Raw genomic sequence first — 19,404 nt, forward strand, 5'->3', positions numbered from 1 at the left:
TCTACTCACCTTTTATTGATGAGCATACTAAAATTCTCCATCTTTGTGGTCTATGGGCCTGTTCACATTTATTGGTCTGGAGAATTTGGTGTGCTTCAGGAGACGATCTGCACCAGTGCTCATGACGTTATTGCTCTGCTTTATGTTCAGGCTCTGTCAATCGAATTGAATTGACTGAGGACACAGTACCAACACTCACCAGGAGGGGGTAGTACATACTGTATCAAGCATTGTCCCAGTTTGTTAGATAGAAAGGAGAAGAAATGAAGGTAGGTCTTTATAAATATTTCAGTGAAAATGAAGTTTTTGAGGAGTCAGCTTTGACTTAACACAAATAAGCACAATGGAAATGGATTCAATTCCAATTCACAGGTAAGTTTGATACATTAACATCACATTTAGCCTAAATGCATTTTACAGTTTACAGTTACAGCATTTTAAACTGTTTGCTCATCTAGTCATAATTTCCTTCACATGATTATTGGGGCACATATACTTGTCTTTCAATGCACACGTAAGTTTGGTCTTTTTGCATTCTGGTACAGTCTAGTAGGCTTTGAGCATAGCGTATAACAGTAAAATAGAAACAAAAAAACAACAGATGACATGATGATTTGTTATTATGATATGTTAATATGCTTTTAAATGTCTTTATACTACTGATTAGACAGTTAGAATATACAGTAAAATGCATAGAAACCATGTGGTGGATGGAGGTCTATGTAAAATATTGACCCTGGCTTGTTTTTGAAGCCTAATGAAAGCTTCCCTCTCAGCCTAATTTGCTAATTTGTGCAGTGTAATTGGCCACACATTAATGACCTCTGCGTGAGGTCGTTATCATTAAAACTGCTTAAATAACTGTGTCACGCTTTCAAGGGTGTTTTCTTCAATCATATAACATTTATTTCCAACTTGTTAAGATAAAAGCAATGGCCATCTGTAATCAGGCCATAAGTGCTCAATTCAATAGCTGGTTATTTTACAATTTAAACAATTTATTTGACTGAGAAAAAACCCCAAAACAAAACAACTGAACCTCTTGTCAGTGCGTTTCATTTCTTTTTGTCTTACAATTTCAAGCTTTTGAGATAACAGATACTCTAGTTTTCTTTTTTTATATGTAGAGCACTTTGAAAATAACTGTGTTGCCAAGAGATACAAAAAGCATGTTGTGCTGAAAGGCTCAAAGGTTAAAATGGGGTCACAGGGAGGTCAGTCGGTTTTGTTTACTGGCAGCAAATGAACACATGCCATGTTCTTTTTTACACACTTTTTTTTTTTTTTTTTTTTTTGGAGGCTTAATGGACTCGCTCAAACCCTACTACAAAGCAGATAGTATAGTGCATTTTCTACATTCACCTTGATTTTGGATAGCAGAAGAAAATTTCAATTCTGTCAAAAGGACAAAAGTTTTAGAGTGAAGACGTTTTGCCGCTCATGAAGCCGCTTCTTCTGGTCAGGTTACTGGTGGACTCTGCCTTATATCTTTCTGAAGGGAGGAACTAGCTACACTGAAACTAACACGCCAGTTTGTTTAAAGTTTCTGTTTCTTAGCTAAGTCTATTGAACTACCCTAAATGTGAATTGTGGCTGGGTCATATTTTGCATAATGATTCAGGCCCTTAATGGATGATCTCACATCTGTTAGCATACTGGCTAACCCCATTGTTGTCCTTTCCTAACAAAAACTCCTTCTTTAACTCCCCTCTCAAACAATTTTTTCCCCTGACTAAGATCTGTGCCTCTCTATCTTCAAAGGAGTGGTTAGTGGCTTTGAGACGGAGATGAACTGCAGACTGGGGTCCCAAGCTGCTCTTGCGATGATGTTGGTACAGTCTCTTATGGAGTGACTGCTTTGCCTATTTCATCCTCAGACCTAAATCAAAACAAGCAAAACAATAGTGATAGCCATGATAATATGAGTGAGATCACCCATTAGGAGCCTTAATGATAATGCAAAATATAACTCAGGCACCGTTCACACTTAGGGTAGTTAGTTTCTCCTTTCAGAAAGATATAAGGCACCAGTTGACAGAATTTAATTTTTGTTTTGGTCTGGATCATACCTGGACAACTGAGAGATTACACAGACAACTTGAACCCGGATGTTGAATAACTTTTTTTTTTTTTTTCAAACACTCACAATTCCTGTACAATTCTTACCCAAATTCTGCACGCTTTTGCTGTGGCACGGCTGCATACATTGAACAAATGAGATTCTGACCTTGTTCTGAGCAGAGCCTTTAATACAGGAATCATAGTATGTGGACATCACTGAAGTAGTATCGTTTTATCATCTCTCCATCTTCCCAGAATGCTTTTGATCAATGGCACTGCCTCCATGTCAAAAGGCACAAATCAAGTTAACTAGCATCCGGCTCATCTCAATCCTCTAAATCGTTCTTTCTTCTGCTATCCGCCCACCTCCTCGCTGCTCAGACCATTGGAGAGATGCTACACGTGAGGATGTTTTAAGCCTGGCAGCACTGACAGGCCTGAGAGGAGTGTCGCCAAGTTATCAAAAGGGTTTCCACTGGCACAGCTGAGTGTCACATATTAGTCTTAAATGATGTGAAAACTGTGAAAGCCCTGCCGCCATTAGCATTCTTCAGGGAAAGAGAGAGAGGAAAAAATGTGAGATGGATAGAGGGAGGGGAGATAGTGAGATGAGAGGGGGTGCAGGGAGAGGAGGGGCGTGATATGAAAAGACGAAGTGGGATGGAGTGAGAGAAGAGCGGGCCACTGTTATATCACTAGGCATTAACATTCAGCTGATGTGCTGTTGGTCCACACTGGGAAAATATACAATTTCAGAGCCATAGAAGGCTTGTTTATCACCACGATTTTCCACACTTCAAAAGACACTGTGGTAAAAAACTGCATTATGAAAACTTTAAACCTTTAATCGCTTTAAACTTTCCGAGAATAAATCTGTAGCACAATTTTGTTTGTGATCTTTAAGTCCTCAAATGGGCCTGCTGGAAAATATAAAACTAACCATATATTCTATCAATGGTAACAACACTCAAAAATAAAATGTTGATCTTAATTCATGTGTCAACCTTGTCCATCTCAAAACATTATGTTAAAGGCACACTATGTAACTTTATTGGTGGAGTGTCTACCACCTGCTTGTCTCCATTAAAATGTTATAGCTGTTTCCTGGGTTTTAAATATATCAATTTAAAATCATATGGGTCATTCATTTTGTTTTATGTACATATTTCTTTATATAAACATAATGTTAGACTGAATGTTAGACTTCCCAAATGGTGGTCACAGTCTTGGCTAAAATGACTTGCCTCAGTAAGTGCAGATGCTGTGCCCCTATGTCTCTACCACTCACCCACAAATACCTCGGACTCATCCTCTGCCGCTCTCACCCTCTGTCTCTTTCTCTCTGTGTCTGGCAGCGGAGGACACATGTGGGGGCACCCTGAGGGACTCCAGCGGGCTCATCTCCAGCTTCGATGTGCCCTCCAGCGAATCCTCCCCCGGGGCTGGTGGTGGTACCGGTGGGCGTGGAGCAGCCGGAGGTTTGGGCAGCAGCGGGGAGTGCAAGTGGACCATCCTAGCCGACCCAGGGGACACCATCTCCCTGGTGTTTACAGAGTTTCAGATGGAAGAGAAGTCCGACTATCTGGAAGTGGAGGGATCAGAGCCGCCCAGTATCTGGTGAGTCTCTGTGTGAAATTGGACTGCTGCTGTTTTAGTAGAACTGGGTGCACCATGCGGCTACATTAGGGTTTTTTCTTTCTCAACACATTAAAATCAGTAATGACTGAATAAAATTACTTTATATTTACAGACTAAATTCCTTTAGTATAACATGACTTTCTTATATAGTAGAACCGGTTTCCTATTTAGAGATGGCACATTCTCAAATCCTTATGATTATTTTTCATTAGTTCGTCTGAATTAAACTGTGACCTGATGATAGGAGAAATTTAAGTATTTAGACTTAAAAGTTTCATTTGGTCTTCTTTTCGATTGAGGCCTGAAAAATCACAACTATTGATTAACCAAATAATTTTCACATTCCTTCTTCCTGTGATTGCCTTATCCATCTGCTCCCTTATGCAGACAAGTTTGGATAGGTTTAGGCTTCCTGATGTAACTTTCTCCACTGATACTGGCTAGTGACCTTCTATAGCTTCAAACAGCCTTGCTAACACATTTCTCAGTGAACGATGAGTTAACAAATGATCCTGGAGCCAAGCTAAGTAGCATTGTGTAAATGCACATGACCCCCAGCTTGAGGAGAAGGTTATCGATCAGCTGGCATCATCTGGCTCTATATGCTCCTGCTGGGCATCCATTGTAATTGGCTGAGAGAAATGTTACTCCATCAGTGAGCAATGAGAGTGTTGATGGTGTTGTCCCTGAGACTTTCCGATCAGTGTCAGATCAGGACAGATCCGGGTGACCTCCACAGCTGGGGTGAGTTTATGTTATCTACTGAGATGGGCTGGTGATTGTGGCCCGGCGTGTTATAACAGTCTGCCATTTTGTTGTGGAAACTGTTTTCAAGTGGACATTTATGAAACTGTTAAAAGTGTTTCCAGGAGTAAAACAAGGAAAGACATTAAAGCCTCCTCCTGAGCAATGTGAAGCTTGTAGCCTTGTTATGTTGCCAACAGTGAGTTCCTTTCATTGATTTTTGAGACGGCTAAGAATTATAAGTGGCCTGTTCATATTTTCAGTCAGATACAAATTGTTAAGTTTTTTGTCCTTTTAGCTTCTGGTGTTGCAGGATTTTTTGCAGCGTTTCACAAACTGTTTTTCAACATTGGGATAAATGCTACTTGGCTGCATGCAAATGCTATACTATTTTAGTGGTCTGTATTTGGAAATATGTGAGAATAGCACTCTGATTAAAACTCTATTCTAAAAATACACTGTTAAAGTAAAAATACATTCAACAAAGCCGTCATCCAAGTCATGCATAAAACCTCTGAATTTGTAACCATGTTATTTTGTGTGTCCAAATGTCAGGCTCTGTCAGTAGGATATCTCTTTTTAAGTCAGCGCATTAAAGGCTGGCATTGAGCTGGGCACAGGGGGCTACATTTAGAGTAATGGCTTCCGAATAGGTAAACAGAAAGACAAGCAGACAAACCGAATTCAGAGTGCACCTCGCTCATAAATTTCATTGCTCTAGCTCGCTCTTTTATGAGAGTTTCAGACTGTGCACAAGGCCATTGGCCAGCCAAACTTTCTAGTGTCCTAACTTATACAGCTCCTGCTGCTCTCGACACTGACAAGAAAACTGTCAATTTACCCTTGAGCTTTAGAGCGGCCTAACCAAGACTGACAGCTTAAGACCCCGAGTCGACCCGGCCAACCTCTCTCAACCTCTCTGCTGCATAATGTTTTTAGGCAAATCAACTTAATGCAGGCCTCAACCTAAATACACATCTTTTTACGGGCTTTTCTACAAGACTGGTGTTCTGATTTACTTTTACATAAATTTAAAGGTACATATGTAACCTGCATCACCGGCATGATTCCATGAATATTGAAAGTTCAAAGCATACTTCAGAACATCCTCCATGGAGATAGATATGCCAGTCTGTGGAGAGATTCTTGCCAAAGGAATAACATTTCCATGGCGACAAGTAGGAGGACACCTTCGTCCAGGCCAACTAAAAGTCAGATTTGTGGAGATGCAAGCCTGCTCACTATAAGGAGTTTTTGATTGCAATAATCAAATAAATTATAAAAACATGCTTTTATTTTTGTCTATTTTATGACTAAAAATGTGCAGACTGATTTTTGAGGAAATTGGTGTCAATTTGCCGTTAAATATTCCTTGTTGACAGGTTATCTATTATCCCTTTTTCAGTTGAGAATCTTTTATCAGATCTCCACAAATGAGATTATTGATTACATGAGTGTGACAGTGTGGAGGGTTGAGGTGAGATTAAGCATCTATCACTGAGAAAGTGGACACAAAAACCTGTAAGTCCATTCACACAGCCAGCATCAATAACTTGACCTTTTATTCCATGGTGCACGTTTCTTCAAAAGGACGCTTAGGTGTACGTGGTATTTTAATGCAGTCATGAAAGGTAAGCATTTATCACTGTATCCCCAGGTTTTGCTGTAGGAGCAAAATGCATAGAAATTGCTTTTAAATATATGTGCTGAAAACCTCTCATACATTTGTAAAGCAATTCTTGAAACATGAGTAGCTAAATGACCTTCCATGTTACGTTCCCTGTTACACAAGTTTTCATACAAGAATTCATTATTGATTGTCAATGCTTTTTGTTTTCTAAAGGTATTGTTTACTGCATTCTTCAGCAGGTCTGAGTTTAATTGAACAAATGTAAATGGGCTGTAACACTCTACTCCACTGCGATAATAAGGTAGAGGCACTCACTAGTCCCATCAAAACCCAAACGACTCCATGTCTTGAATGAGCTAATGTGGTGTTATATATTGATTATTCATCATGTTTTACAGCGTTTTTGGGGGGAAGGTTGGGCTTTGCTTTTGTTTGCTATTGATCAGGTACCATTATAGCCGTCTATCATTAGTTACTAATGTCGGTCTTGGTCTTTTTTACTATCTTGGTTTCATCTCAGACTCAAGTGTACTTGGATTCGATCTTGGTCTCGAGGGCACTTGGACTCGATCTTGTCATGGAGTCGAGGTCTGACATTCGACAAGTGTGATCACATTTCATTATAGTCGCTGCTGTTAAACTTGTACTGAGACTGCACAGGCTTCTTGCTGTAGCCTATGCAGTTGTCTGGAGCAAACACGGCTCAACACATCACTACACACGTGTCACGTCAATGCGCTGCTCCTCACATTTTTGCTCTCTCTCCTCCCTACATATTCAACTTATTTCGGAAATATTGTTGTTGTATTAGTTTACATGGGGCTGCCGATCTTGTCAGCAAATAAGTTCTATAGGGATTACAGAGCCAGTTTAAAGCCTCTTAGAAAATTAATGCATTGTTGACTTGTTGGTGCACATGAACAGTGAACATTTTACACATATCAATCTACTTAATATCATATTTTAGTGGCAAAACTTTTCTCAAATTCTCCATTGAAATGAATGGGATTCCTGCTTAACCCAGAAGTGCCACCAAAAAAATAAAACATAGTTTGGTCACACATAAGGCAAAGGTCAATAGTGCAAGACCCCTCCTCTTTACGGACTGAGCAGATCAAAACCAAACTCAGAGCAAAAACGTATCGAAACTTATACTACAGTGTCTGTGCATATTACTGGGACATGTGGACTGAAGTTTATCTAATAAAAGCGCACAAATCCATTGTATTTGTCATGATGTGTGTGTAGTAAATGTGCAGAGGCTGGAAAATATCACAGCATATCCAGTAAAATGTAATTCCAGTTATGAATGTGAAAAATGTGATGCTTAAAATCCTACTCATTCTGAAGCAATTTTCTGTAAGGGGCAAGTGGAAGTTGGCTTAAAACGGGGGTTTTCAACCTGTGGGCGATGGTCCAAAAACGTTTCACAGAGTGTTTCAACAAAGTACAGTTTATTTGGCTCTGAAGCATTAATCAGATGAAAAGAAGATTTATAAAAGCTGATAAATGTAGAAAATGACTTGACTCGGTCTGGAAGGGACGTGTTCTCAGTCTTGTCCAGGTCTTGGCCTTGTCTCGACCCTCAGAGTTCTTGGTCTTGTCTCGGGACCTTGTAGTCTCGGACAGATCTTGGTCTCTATTAGCGTGGTCTTAACTACAACACAATTTGTCAGACCATTCTCCATTCTGACCATTACAGACCTGCCCCCAAAGCGCTCATTTTTTCTGATTCATCAACTTGAATGTCAAAATGCACTCTGTATATCCTACCCACTAAGCCACAATGTAAAGTTTATCTGTCAGGGGTCATAATATTTCTCCTTGATCCTACTAAGCATATACGTACCATAACGCTTAGCCTCCAAAGCATATAGTACATCACAAATGCAGTAGCCTTTGTGCAGAATATTTACAGTTGACAGTGGGTCATGTTTTACTTTCTTTGCTCCACAGACCTCTGAGGATGTGTATCCAGTGTATTTATCTTCAGTTGTCTTCTATTTATAACATCACATGGCTGCTGCCTGGAGCAACCACACTTCCTCTGAATGGATACACCTCTATTGTCACTGGGAGTTTATTCTCACCCTTTCGAGCCACTGTGATAGAAAACGTAGAGCTTCATCTACAAAATACATATTTCCCATTCTCACAGACATACAGCGCATACATTCAGTGCTTTAAAAACAACCAAAGCTCCCTCTGAGTTTTTGTGCTAAATATTGTATTGTTAGATGTGACTTTAATCTTATCTTATCTCCTGAACCGCTAGTGAGAGAAGTCATGGAGTTTACTCACATCAGTCAAATTCAGCTACTTTATTTTTCTTGTTTCTGTCATTATGCTATTCTGCCTCCTCCCCCAGCAGCACTGAAGTCAATGAAATATTAACTACATCAACTTGGGCAAAGTTCACATATACACCTAGCTACTTGTATAATATTATGATCACTATGGTCTTATGTGCAACAATATGGCAAACTATATTCCAAAAATGTAAAACTTTTTGGCCAGATCCCAATTTCGATTTAATTATGATTCATGTTGTATTTCATTTTGACCTTTAAAAGGTAAATAAAATAATCTGGTTCTTCTTCCACATGAATGGTTAAATCTAGCTGTCACACACTTAAATCCTTACAGAGGCTCACCAACAGGAGGGGAGCTCAAACAAGCAGATTTTTACAGAGATGAGATCACAATTGGATTTCATCACCACATTGCCCAGACCCAGCATAAGGTAACACAATAGTAACTAGAGCAATCGCTTGTTTGTTGGCTCTTTCCAGATGGGCTTGCTTTCACATGCATCACCTGTTGCCAGCTCACCACTTTAACCACTTTTAATAGGTATTACTACTGACAACTGCAATGTCCAGATTAACTGAGTATCTGACATGATGATTTCTTTTCTGAAATTGATAAGATGTAATAAGATTCTAAGCTTATATGAAAGTTCACTACACTGTCTGTGTGGATATAAAGGAGAACCCCAAGGAAAATGTTCAAAGATGTATGTTGTTTTTAGGTGGTGCATTTAATTATAATTTTCTAAAACCTGGCTGTGTTGTGTTCTCTCTCAGGCTAACAGGAATGAATATTCCAGCACCGATCATTAGCAACAAAAACTGGCTGCGGCTGCATTTTGTGACAGAGAGCAACCACCGACACAAAGGCTTCAGGGCCCAGTACCAAGGTAGGACTGCATACTGATTTTGCATTTGAGATAAGAGCCCCCTATACTTGAAGAAAATGTGATCAGCTCAAGTAAAACAAACAGTAATTACCAACATGTTTTGATCTTTGATAAGTGAATATTAAACAGTTGACTAATGCCCCTTGTCAAGTGAGGCTGGTTCATGCTGCAGACCACAGACTTCAAAGAGCTTTGCTAATGAAATGTTTGAGAAATGAATCAAAATTTCCATAAAAATTCAGCTCAGTTGTGTGTTTTTAACCTTTCATTGTTCTCTGGTCAGCTACGGGGGTTCTGTTTGATCCCCAGTGTTATATTATAGATCTTTGACATACAGTGTTTCAAAGACATAAGAAACATAAAGTTTTGATATATTGTGCATGATTTATTGGCATTAGCTGTTGATACCTCAATACTATGACAACGGGTTGCATCACTTGGTTTTTGTGGAGTCTGTGCCCCCTGATGTGATTAATTAGACATCTTGTTATTCAACTGCCCTTGCAATGTTTGTATTCCCTGTATAATGTATTGCCGGATCTGCGTTATCCGCATACTGTAGGTGTTAGATATGTACTATAAGAACAATATAATTCCAAGAGCAATTAAGACAATTTATGATGCAACTATTGACCATTAGCTGCAAGTGATGTTCATTCATACATTATTTATCCTAAATCAAAATTTAATCCAGAGGAAGAAACACTAATGTACAGGGCTGCAAGATTAATCACAATCAAATCAAAATTGCAATTTGAATGGATGCAATTAGAAAAATTTTTGTCTAGTCTTTTTGTCAGTTCTTCTGGATGTGCTTAAAATATGAACTTTGAACAGAATCCTAACATAATTCACACATCTAATTACCATGGCAATGCTTATCCCAAAAATCACAATTAGATTGTTCCCAAATCGTCCAGCCTTACTCATGCAGTTTCTTCTCTCATCTAATACTGTAACTACAGGAGAATAATAAGAATTTTTCTGCTCTTTGCTCTTAGTGAAAAGTTCTGGAGAGCTTAAATCCAGAGGAGTAAAAGTACTACCGGGAAAGGACAACACTAACAAACTGTCTTTGAGTAAGTTTTTCATTAAAATGTTTTTTAGTTGTTGTTTTTTGGTTAATTTGTTACTATGACAGTGTCATTATTATTTTTCTATATGATACCATAAAATGCAGTACACCTATAAAGAGCATCTATATGAAAATATACATGAGAGTATACATTATGCACATAAAAATCATTTAAATTCCATATTGATTTTTTACATAGCCTACTGCATGCTTCTTAAACAGATTATTATAATGGTCCCAATAGCTGTTCACATTGAATAGGCTCTCTGCATACACACATATTTAAATATAAGTGCATTGTTTGAGTGTAGGTTGGATGATTGTGTTGATTGATTAGCTCGGATAAGAAATGTGTATTTTCTGGGGTGTTTTTGTATAGCGGCCATGTTGGAAATGCAGTGACAGACGGTTTTCCTAATGGCTTAATAATGTGTTAACAGTGGTGTTATGACCTGTCACAGTAGTGTCTATCACAGCTGCGTTACTTACTGCTCAGCACATTTTCTTACCTTATAGCATTTACAATTAAAGTGTCTGTCTTATTGTATAATTGTTTCTTTTCTCTATTCACAGTGAATGAGGGTGGTATAAAACAAGTGTCAAATTACTGCCCTGATCCCGGGGAGCCAGAGAATGGTAAAAGGATTGGCTCTGACTTCAGGTAATGACAAACTAATGGATAGTTTATGCGAAATGGACTGAATAATTATAAATGTTAAAATATATATTATGACTTCATTGCACAGTTGTCACTCATTCATTGTGCTCATTATCTCTTCAGTATCGGGGCGACAGCCCAGTTTACTTGTGATGAGGACCACGTGCTGCAGGGCTCCAAAACTATTATATGTCAGAGAGTGGCTGAGGTGTTTGCTGCTTGGAGCGACCATAGGCCTGTGTGCAAAGGTGAGCTGCCCACTAGCAGCTAATAAAACAGTTTGATTAAGGCAGCGCCTGTGGATAGAGGCAGTATGCAGATAGAAGAAAGTTCATTTCTGTTAATTATGTATGAAAGCCTCTGCCGCAGCTCCCTACTTTCTCATTCCAAAATGCTCTGGCTGTTTTTTTTTTTTCATTTTCAAAACACCTGAAGCGCCTTTTACAATTTGATTAATGGAGGGACAGCTAAAAGACCCAGTTCTTCTGCGCAAAAAATGCATTACTTTTCTGTCATTGTACAATGCAGGACACTGAGTACATTTCCAAATTTTAGACTCCAAATCACTAGTAGCTGTTGTTGTTTTACGTTGTATACGGAAAAAAAAACTACAGTCCGTGTTCATGGAGTTATGTATTCTTTTTTTTTTTTTTTGTGCAGTAAAAACATGTGGCTCAAATCTACAAGGACCATCAGGGACCTTCACATCACCCAACTTTCCGATCCAGTATGAGAGTAACTCTCAGTGTGTTTGGATCATCACTGCCAGTGACCCAAACAAGGTACACTTTACTTTTGAGCAATATTTAAGCTGTGATGATGTGTGTCCTTGCTGTATTATTGCATTCCCATTATGTAGTATGCAAAGATATGTATATATGTAAACTGTAACATACAATACGAAGTAACAAAGTAATTTTGTATAAAAAATAATATACAGTACATGTAGAAGGCTATTTCCAGATCGGTGTTTACATTCATTTGTTCCTACCTCACATTATCATCATTTTGCTGCATATATAATACTGAATTATTTTGATGCATACATAACAATACATCTTTTTACAGTGGGTTACAGGGGTGTGAAGGTTACATTGTGCATTTATCTGCATGCTAATCTGTACTGTCTTATTATCTCATTTACATAACTGAAGTAGATTGCATTCACCTCTTATTGGGCTGCTGAATAACCCTGCTGTAGAAAACCTGCCCTTGTAGTGAGAAGGATGTCCTCTGTAATAACAAACTATAAGTAAGAAACTCCCACTCACCCAGACCATGGGAGACAGGCAGGTGCCAAAATAACAAACCATGTACCAAGCTCTGGCACATGGATCATTAGTTACATTGTAGTCATTATGCTTTATGACTTATTATAGTGAAGCCGTTACAGACTGGTATTTAGTAGCATAATATAATCACGTTGACTGTATGGCATGTGGGTTCTTTAAAAAAATACATTCATGCCATTGATTTTTGAGGAGGCGTAGTAAAAGGTGATTGAATATCATCATCTCCTTCCTCTGTCTCTGAATAATGAGGAGGAAGTCTTGGGTTTTACAGAATTGTTTGATCAAATAGACATCTGTCTACAATGTAAAGGCATATATAGGGACTATTCTCTTTATAGTCCTTGAACTCCAACAGCGGCACACTATCTCAAAGTCCCGGAAGGAAATGAGCGACGGTATAGCACTCTGATGACACGCTCTTCAGAATAATGGGATGAATGTTTTTGATCATCTGAGTGCTTCTTAATTAGAGTACAGGGATTTTCTTAATGTTCAAAAAGTTGTACTCTGGGACTGTACTGTATCTCCAACTAAATTCACACGCATTATACAACTTCATAAATCAGATTCATTCTTCGCTAACAACCCAACCAAAGTCCAAAAATGTCTTGTGCACGCTAGTTGTTGTTCCCTTGTAAATTGCGTGATGTTAAGTAGGACATCTGATGTAATGCACAGTTCATGTAACAAACTAAAATAGAAAATAATAATCATGAATCGCGATCATGAAATAACACATTTCATATTTTTTTAATCTAATGCAGGTTATTCAGATCAATTTTGAGGAGTTTGATTTGGAGATTGGATACGATTCACTGACGATTGGTGATGGAGGGGAAGTTGGCGACTCCAAAACAATAATTCAAGTGTGAGTATCACATTGACCGCTAAAGCTACGTATTTGTTTTTACTGTTTTCCATTGACCTCCTTGTCCTCCACTACACAGACTGACAGGAAGTTTTGTCCCAGACCTGATCGTGAGCATGTCCCATCAGATGTGGCTCCACCTGCAGTCTGACGAGAGCGTGGGCTCCATTGGCTTCAAGATCAACTACAAAGGTAGAGCCATTAGCGATAGCATCTGTTAGTGTCTCTGTCCATGTCTGGCTCTGTCCTTAAAGCGCTCAATTAATTTTCTCCTCAAAACTTTTTAACCACGCCATAACATAACATACCTGGACTTTTATAGATAATTTCAAGCCTCATATGAATAAATGCCTATCCACAGCCCAAATGAAACTTTCTTTCAACTCTCTTTTCAGAAATTGACAAAGAAAGTTGTGGTGACCCAGGAACACCTCTCTACGGCTACCAGGAAGGCAGTGGCTTTTTAAATGGAGATGTTTTGCGTTTTGAATGTCAGTTTGGATTTGAGCTCATTGGAGAGAGGACCATAACATGCCAGAACAACAATCAGTGGTCGGCTAATATTCCAATTTGCATATGTGAGTACATTGTGTAATTTTTTACTGATGATGGTAAAGTTCAATGTGATGCCAGGAAATTTCAAAATGAGTAGGCCAGACTGTGAGTAAAGAGCTAAACAGAAAATGTTTATTGAGGAATATTTTGTTTGAACATAACTTTATCATCTACATTTACTATTAATTCTACACAATTAGAGCATAACTATACAACATTAGATTTTTTTTTTTGTATTTATTTCAAATGACAGATACATTTTATATTATAATACAAATGTTTTTACTAGCTTTGTTAGTTCAAAGAATCTATACAATTCCATTGTCTGATACAGTATTGTAATACATTGACACAAATCATATTTGAAACATATGTTATTTCATATTGACAACCTATTTCTACAAGTAGCACATAAATCTACAGGAAAAAATCCAAGGTTTTCTTGAAAATATCAAATAGACTTGAGTATTTATTAGCAGTGGTGGACCGTGGCCTTGGGACCATATTTATAGATATAACTATCCGTAGGCCTACAGATGACAAAGTGACCATATACAGCCCCTCAGCCTGTGCGGTCACTTGCAGAGGTGCACTAGAGGAGAAACTGTGGCAGGATTGAGCCAACCCGGTTTAATGCATGTAGAATATGCACAGTGCTGATATTCAATATTTAGTGCTTTTGTTGACTACACTGACTACCTTACTGCCTAAACACATAAAATACCCATCACAATGCAGTAAGTGATTGGTACGGCTACACGAAGGTGCATGCCGGATCAGAAAGTTCAAGCGCATCACCGTCAACAAGTGGACACAGTTACAGTGGACTCCTTTTAACTTTATGTTTCCAGGCTATAATTCAAGTTACTGCACTGCACATAGACTGTATGTTACACCAGCACCTCACTCACCGCTGCTGTCTTCAACAGACAAGTACTTTCACACATGTTGGCCACATGTTGTCATTCGATGTGTAATCCAACCATGGAAGTATAAATCCGTGAATCCTACAGTTCACTCATTCTGTGCTCCGTAAGGTCAGAGTGTCAGTAAATCTGCGTTGTTTAAGATGCTCTTTGAAACATTTCATTACAACTAATTTAGGTAATAAACATTAACTACTTCTCTTTGAAAGATAATCCCATTATTTGTAAAAAAAAAATAAAATAATCCAAATGAAAGAATATTCCATCGTTTCTTTAAAACTCTGTCAAAAGTGGAACAGATGAAGATAAATCAAACAAACAATTTGGCACCCCATTTGGTCTGTGCAGTTCTGACATGATGGGGCCAGGTCTAGCAGTGGGCAGACAGCTGCCCTGAGCGGGACTAACCCAATGTGCCAGTGTTGGTGTCTGCTTGTCAGTCAACTGCAAAGGGACAATCTGAATGGTCGGATTTAATGCAAGGGCCAGCATAAGGCCCAAGGAAAGAGAGGGCATTTCTGATTGTTTAACCCTCAAAATAACACTGAATCTGTTAGGATACTTTAGTTTTCTGTTCACAGAACATCAATCCTTCATATTTAAGTTATGTTTGAGAGAATTTTAGTGCAAAAAATGCAATTTAATTATTGTGATACAATCAGTAGTTTTGCATTTTTTGCTAAAATGTCAGGGCCAGCAAAGAAGGGCTTGACACGGCACTTCACTGGATATTGGAAATTAAATAAGATATGCAAATATTTCCCTATGAGGATCAACATTTAACCTCTGTATTCCTATCTGAAATGTGGCAGTCAGTACTAAAAAACTTAACATTTTTCATATCACAAAACAGCTCATACATTTACCTGATTCCTCGCATTGCTCTGCTTACAGTCGTTTTCTGCAACTTCACAGCCCCCCAGGGACCAGATTCAGCACTGTCCCCACACTGCTGAACTGCATTATACAGTATCAGCAGCACAGTTTTATGATTTTTGCTCTTGTTATTATTATGGCAAACCTTCATAGTGGGACCTCTGTTTCTTAGATAATGGCCCCTATAAAATTCCCTGTGCCTGTGCTGAATCAATAATAATATGTTTTGTTAATCCCTTGCCCTGCAGTCCCTTGTTTCTCCAACTTCACGGCTCCCATGGGAACAGTGCTGTCGCCGGATTACCCAGAAGGCTATGGGAATAACCTGAACTGTGTGTGGCTGATCATCTCCGAGCCGGGGTCTAGAATACACCTGGCCTTCAACGATTTTGACTTGGAGCCTCCCTATGACTTCCTCACCATCAAAGATGGAGACCAGAGCGGAGCCACTATCCTGGGACGCTTCTCTGGGGCCGAAGTGCCATCCCACCTCACCTCCAACAGTAATGTACTGCAGCTGGAGTTTCAGGCAGACCACTCCATGTCAGGGAGAGGATTCAATATCACCTACAGTAGTAAGTCAAGTCTGATTGGCAGAGCAATGGAAATGATGGATTGAAATTCTGTTTCATGTGTGACGCTAACTTAAAGGGCACATATTATTAAAAATCGACTATTATTTTTCAATCAATTCATGCATGCTTGAGTAATCCTGCATTGTTCTACTCTAGTCCACTTCTTTATACAGTCCATGGTTAAATAATGCTGCATAGCCATTTTTCAAGAGTAAAAAGTAGTTGAAAATCTTCTCCTTCTGAGTTTTTCAGTTTTGAACAGGAAGTGTTTCTATTATGAGGCAATTTTAAATCAAATTTGGTGTTTACAATGAACATGTTTAATACTAAGTACCTGCAAAAGCATAATATGTCTCCTTTAATTAAATTTGTAGGACTAGTTGTTTGACAGTTTATACAACAAATATCCAATATCCTGATAACATGCAGACGTATCATGTGTTGATATCTTGCTATATTTATTGCTTGGTGTTGTTGAATAATGCAGAAGGAAATGAAAGGCTTAACAAACTGCTTACTGTGCACTTATTGTATCTACATTTCACGTATCAATCTTCCATCCAATCCATCTGTCCACATTGCTGGGAGCTGACCACATTCTGCAAGATGGAAAATTAGAAGTATTAGAAGTATTCTGTTTAGGCTTCATACTACCTTTATGATCTTAATCAATATTGTGGGTTATCATAATGTTTTAGCTCAGTTTCCAGACCGTCTTTCCCCACAAAGCCTACATTCCTCAGTTACAGTACCATTTGTCACTTCCTCTCTCTCATCACCAGCGTTTGGTCGTAACGAGTGCCCTGACCCCGGAGTGCCTCTGAACGCTCGCCGCTTTGGGGACAGTTTCCAGCTGGGCAGCTCCATCTCAGTGGTCTGTGATGAGGGCTTTATCAAGACACAGGGAGCCGACACCATCACCTGCCATCTGGAGGACGGCAAAGTCATGTGGAGCGGGCTCATACCCAAATGTGAAGGTAAGAACACTGACGCCAAAATATAAAAGTGTAGCTGATAGAAGGCAAAGTTATAGCAACGGTAAATTAATCATGTGATTTGAATGTTTTGTGCTAGAATTTCAATTTGTAGAATCTGTAATGGCCCTTATCAATCTTGTATATTATTTTAAGCTGCATATTTTAAATGTATTTTTATTTTTTTTTATGTATTTACATTTAGACCATTGTTTTGCCCTTCTACTCTATGCTCTCCCTTTGTTTCCAGCTCCATGCGGGGGCCACTACTCAGGGCCATCTGGAGTGATCCTGTCCCCTGGGTGGCCGGGATACTACAAAGACTCCCTGAGCTGTGAGTGGGTCATTGAGGCTGAGCTGGGACGCTCCATCAAGATCAGCTTTGACAGGTAAGTTTGACAGCTCTGTCAAAACTCAGTGCTGAAAACAAAGATTCATAAAAAATACAGGCTTAAACCTACATGGGGTGTAGTGTGTATATATATATATATATATATATATATATATATCTTTTGGCCCTGGTATGGGAGCATCGTATCCTAGGACAACATTAAAACCAAACACTTTCTTTTTTTTTAAATCAGTGGTGATAACTCATATTAGCTATTGCTCAATAATGTTCTTTGCCACATTAGTTTACAAGTAACAGTAACAGACATGCTACAACCACTACAATAATGCTTGCTGCCTTTCACAGCTCTTGTATAGCAGCTATCAATTACTTATTGAGAGAATTATGTTTTAATGCTGTCTTTCAACTTTTCTGTTTCAGGTTTCAGACAGAGCTGAGCTATGATTTTTTGGAGGTGCACGATGGTCCAAACCTCCTCTCTCCTTTGATCGGCTCCTTCAATGGAACCCAAGTCCCTCAGTTCCTGTTCAGCAGCAGCAACTATCTGTATCTGCTGTTCACCACTGACAACAGCCGCTCCAACAGTGGCTTTAAGATCTTCTATGAAGGTGGGACCCAATGTTTTGAGTGCCCAATTGATCTTTATAAACGTGTACCATGCATCTGTTTACTGAAAGGACGCTTGAAAGTGCAGTTTTACTTCAGGAATCATAAAATCAAAGCTTTTTTCCCATGTAGTGTTGGGTTCTCTTATTGTTTGACATTATTGTTTAAAACTATAACGTTACACATACAGGCGGATGTACATTCACAGTTTGTCTGTACTATTACCACTCAGAAATGATTCATAACATACTTTATTATGTTTGCATTATTGACTGGAAGCAAACCACAAGTGTCTTTGTTTTATTAGGTCTTCACTCTCAAGTGCATTTTTCTTTTGTTTATAGGCTATTGAATAGCAATAACTGTAGGCTTGTGTTAGCTGCAGCTGTTTAAGACGTATATTTTTCTTTAAATGCTTTGGGTTTTCTCTGTTGGGATGGGGTGGCTTTAAAGAACGTTATAAACAAGCTAAAATATAAAGCCATTTGTAGTAGTTCCCAAAAGTCACATAAGCACAGTACAGCCTTTTTTTTCTATTTTAAAATAATAGCTGTTCTTGTTTTCAGTTGTCACGTTAGATACTTATTCCTGCATGGATCCTGGCATCCCGGTGAATGGTGCCCGGCTAAGCAATGACTTGTCCATTGGAGCTACAGTGTCCTTCCAGTGTGATCCAGGATATAGACTGAGCCACGAGGAACCACTGGTGTGTGAGAAGAACCACTTCTGGAGCCACCCACTGCCAACATGTGATGGTCAGTACACAGGCCTTAATGCAGATACTACACACACTTCATTTAACTAACTGAGAATATCTTTGGTAATTACAGGTCAATGGTCTATTCTAACATTAACATTTATAAAAAATCATTATTATTATTATTATTATTATTATTATTGTTATTATTATTATTATTATTATTATTATTATTATTATTATTATTATTATTATTATTATTATTATTATTATTATTATTATTATTTATTTTTACTATTGCTAAATTATTTTCTGAGTCAGAAGATACTTGGGTTGAGCAGGGAGAGAGAGAGAGAGAGGAGCAATACAAAAAGTAAGACTAAAAAATCCTGCAACTCTCGTCTTCCTATTTTGCTTCACACTAAAAAACCAAGTATTAACCTCGATGGACCTCACTGGGGCACAGTACAGGCATTAAAATATTTTATCTATGCCATGGATCACTCAATTGAAAGAATATAAAAGTAATATACACCCCTGTTTTAGTGCGACTAGAGCTGAAATGTTTCTGATGTATTGCCCTGTGATTGTCCTAAATAAAAGAATTCTTGGAATATACTCATGCTTAGGTGTTTGCCAGTCTAGAGCCAAATGCATTGGCTGTATGCCTATGGAGCC

At 38.6% G+C, this 19,404-nt stretch overlaps 1 protein-coding gene across 1 annotated transcript in view; it reads left to right on the forward strand.

Annotated features, from left to right (window-relative positions):
• Positions 1–19,404, forward strand: part of LOC117383696 (CUB and sushi domain-containing protein 3-like) — a 185,091-nt gene that overhangs the window by 52,838 nt on the left and 112,849 nt on the right. Inside the window, 15 exon segments of the mRNA XM_055228152.1 lie at positions 3,417–3,485; positions 3,540–3,678; positions 9,160–9,272; positions 10,274–10,351; positions 10,921–11,008; positions 11,129–11,253; positions 11,666–11,787; positions 13,062–13,165; positions 13,245–13,357; positions 13,561–13,743; positions 15,771–16,097; positions 16,880–17,074; positions 17,322–17,460; positions 17,844–18,031; positions 18,596–18,784. Of these exon segments, the coding sequence (XP_055084127.1) occupies positions 3,417–3,485; positions 3,540–3,678; positions 9,160–9,272; positions 10,274–10,351; positions 10,921–11,008; positions 11,129–11,253; positions 11,666–11,787; positions 13,062–13,165; positions 13,245–13,357; positions 13,561–13,743; positions 15,771–16,097; positions 16,880–17,074; positions 17,322–17,460; positions 17,844–18,031; positions 18,596–18,784 (2,172 nt within the window).

This window comes from Periophthalmus magnuspinnatus, chromosome 16 (genome assembly GCF_009829125.3).
Source record: "Periophthalmus magnuspinnatus isolate fPerMag1 chromosome 16, fPerMag1.2.pri, whole genome shotgun sequence".
Classification (NCBI taxonomy): Eukaryota; Metazoa; Chordata; class Actinopteri; order Gobiiformes; family Gobiidae; genus Periophthalmus; species Periophthalmus magnuspinnatus.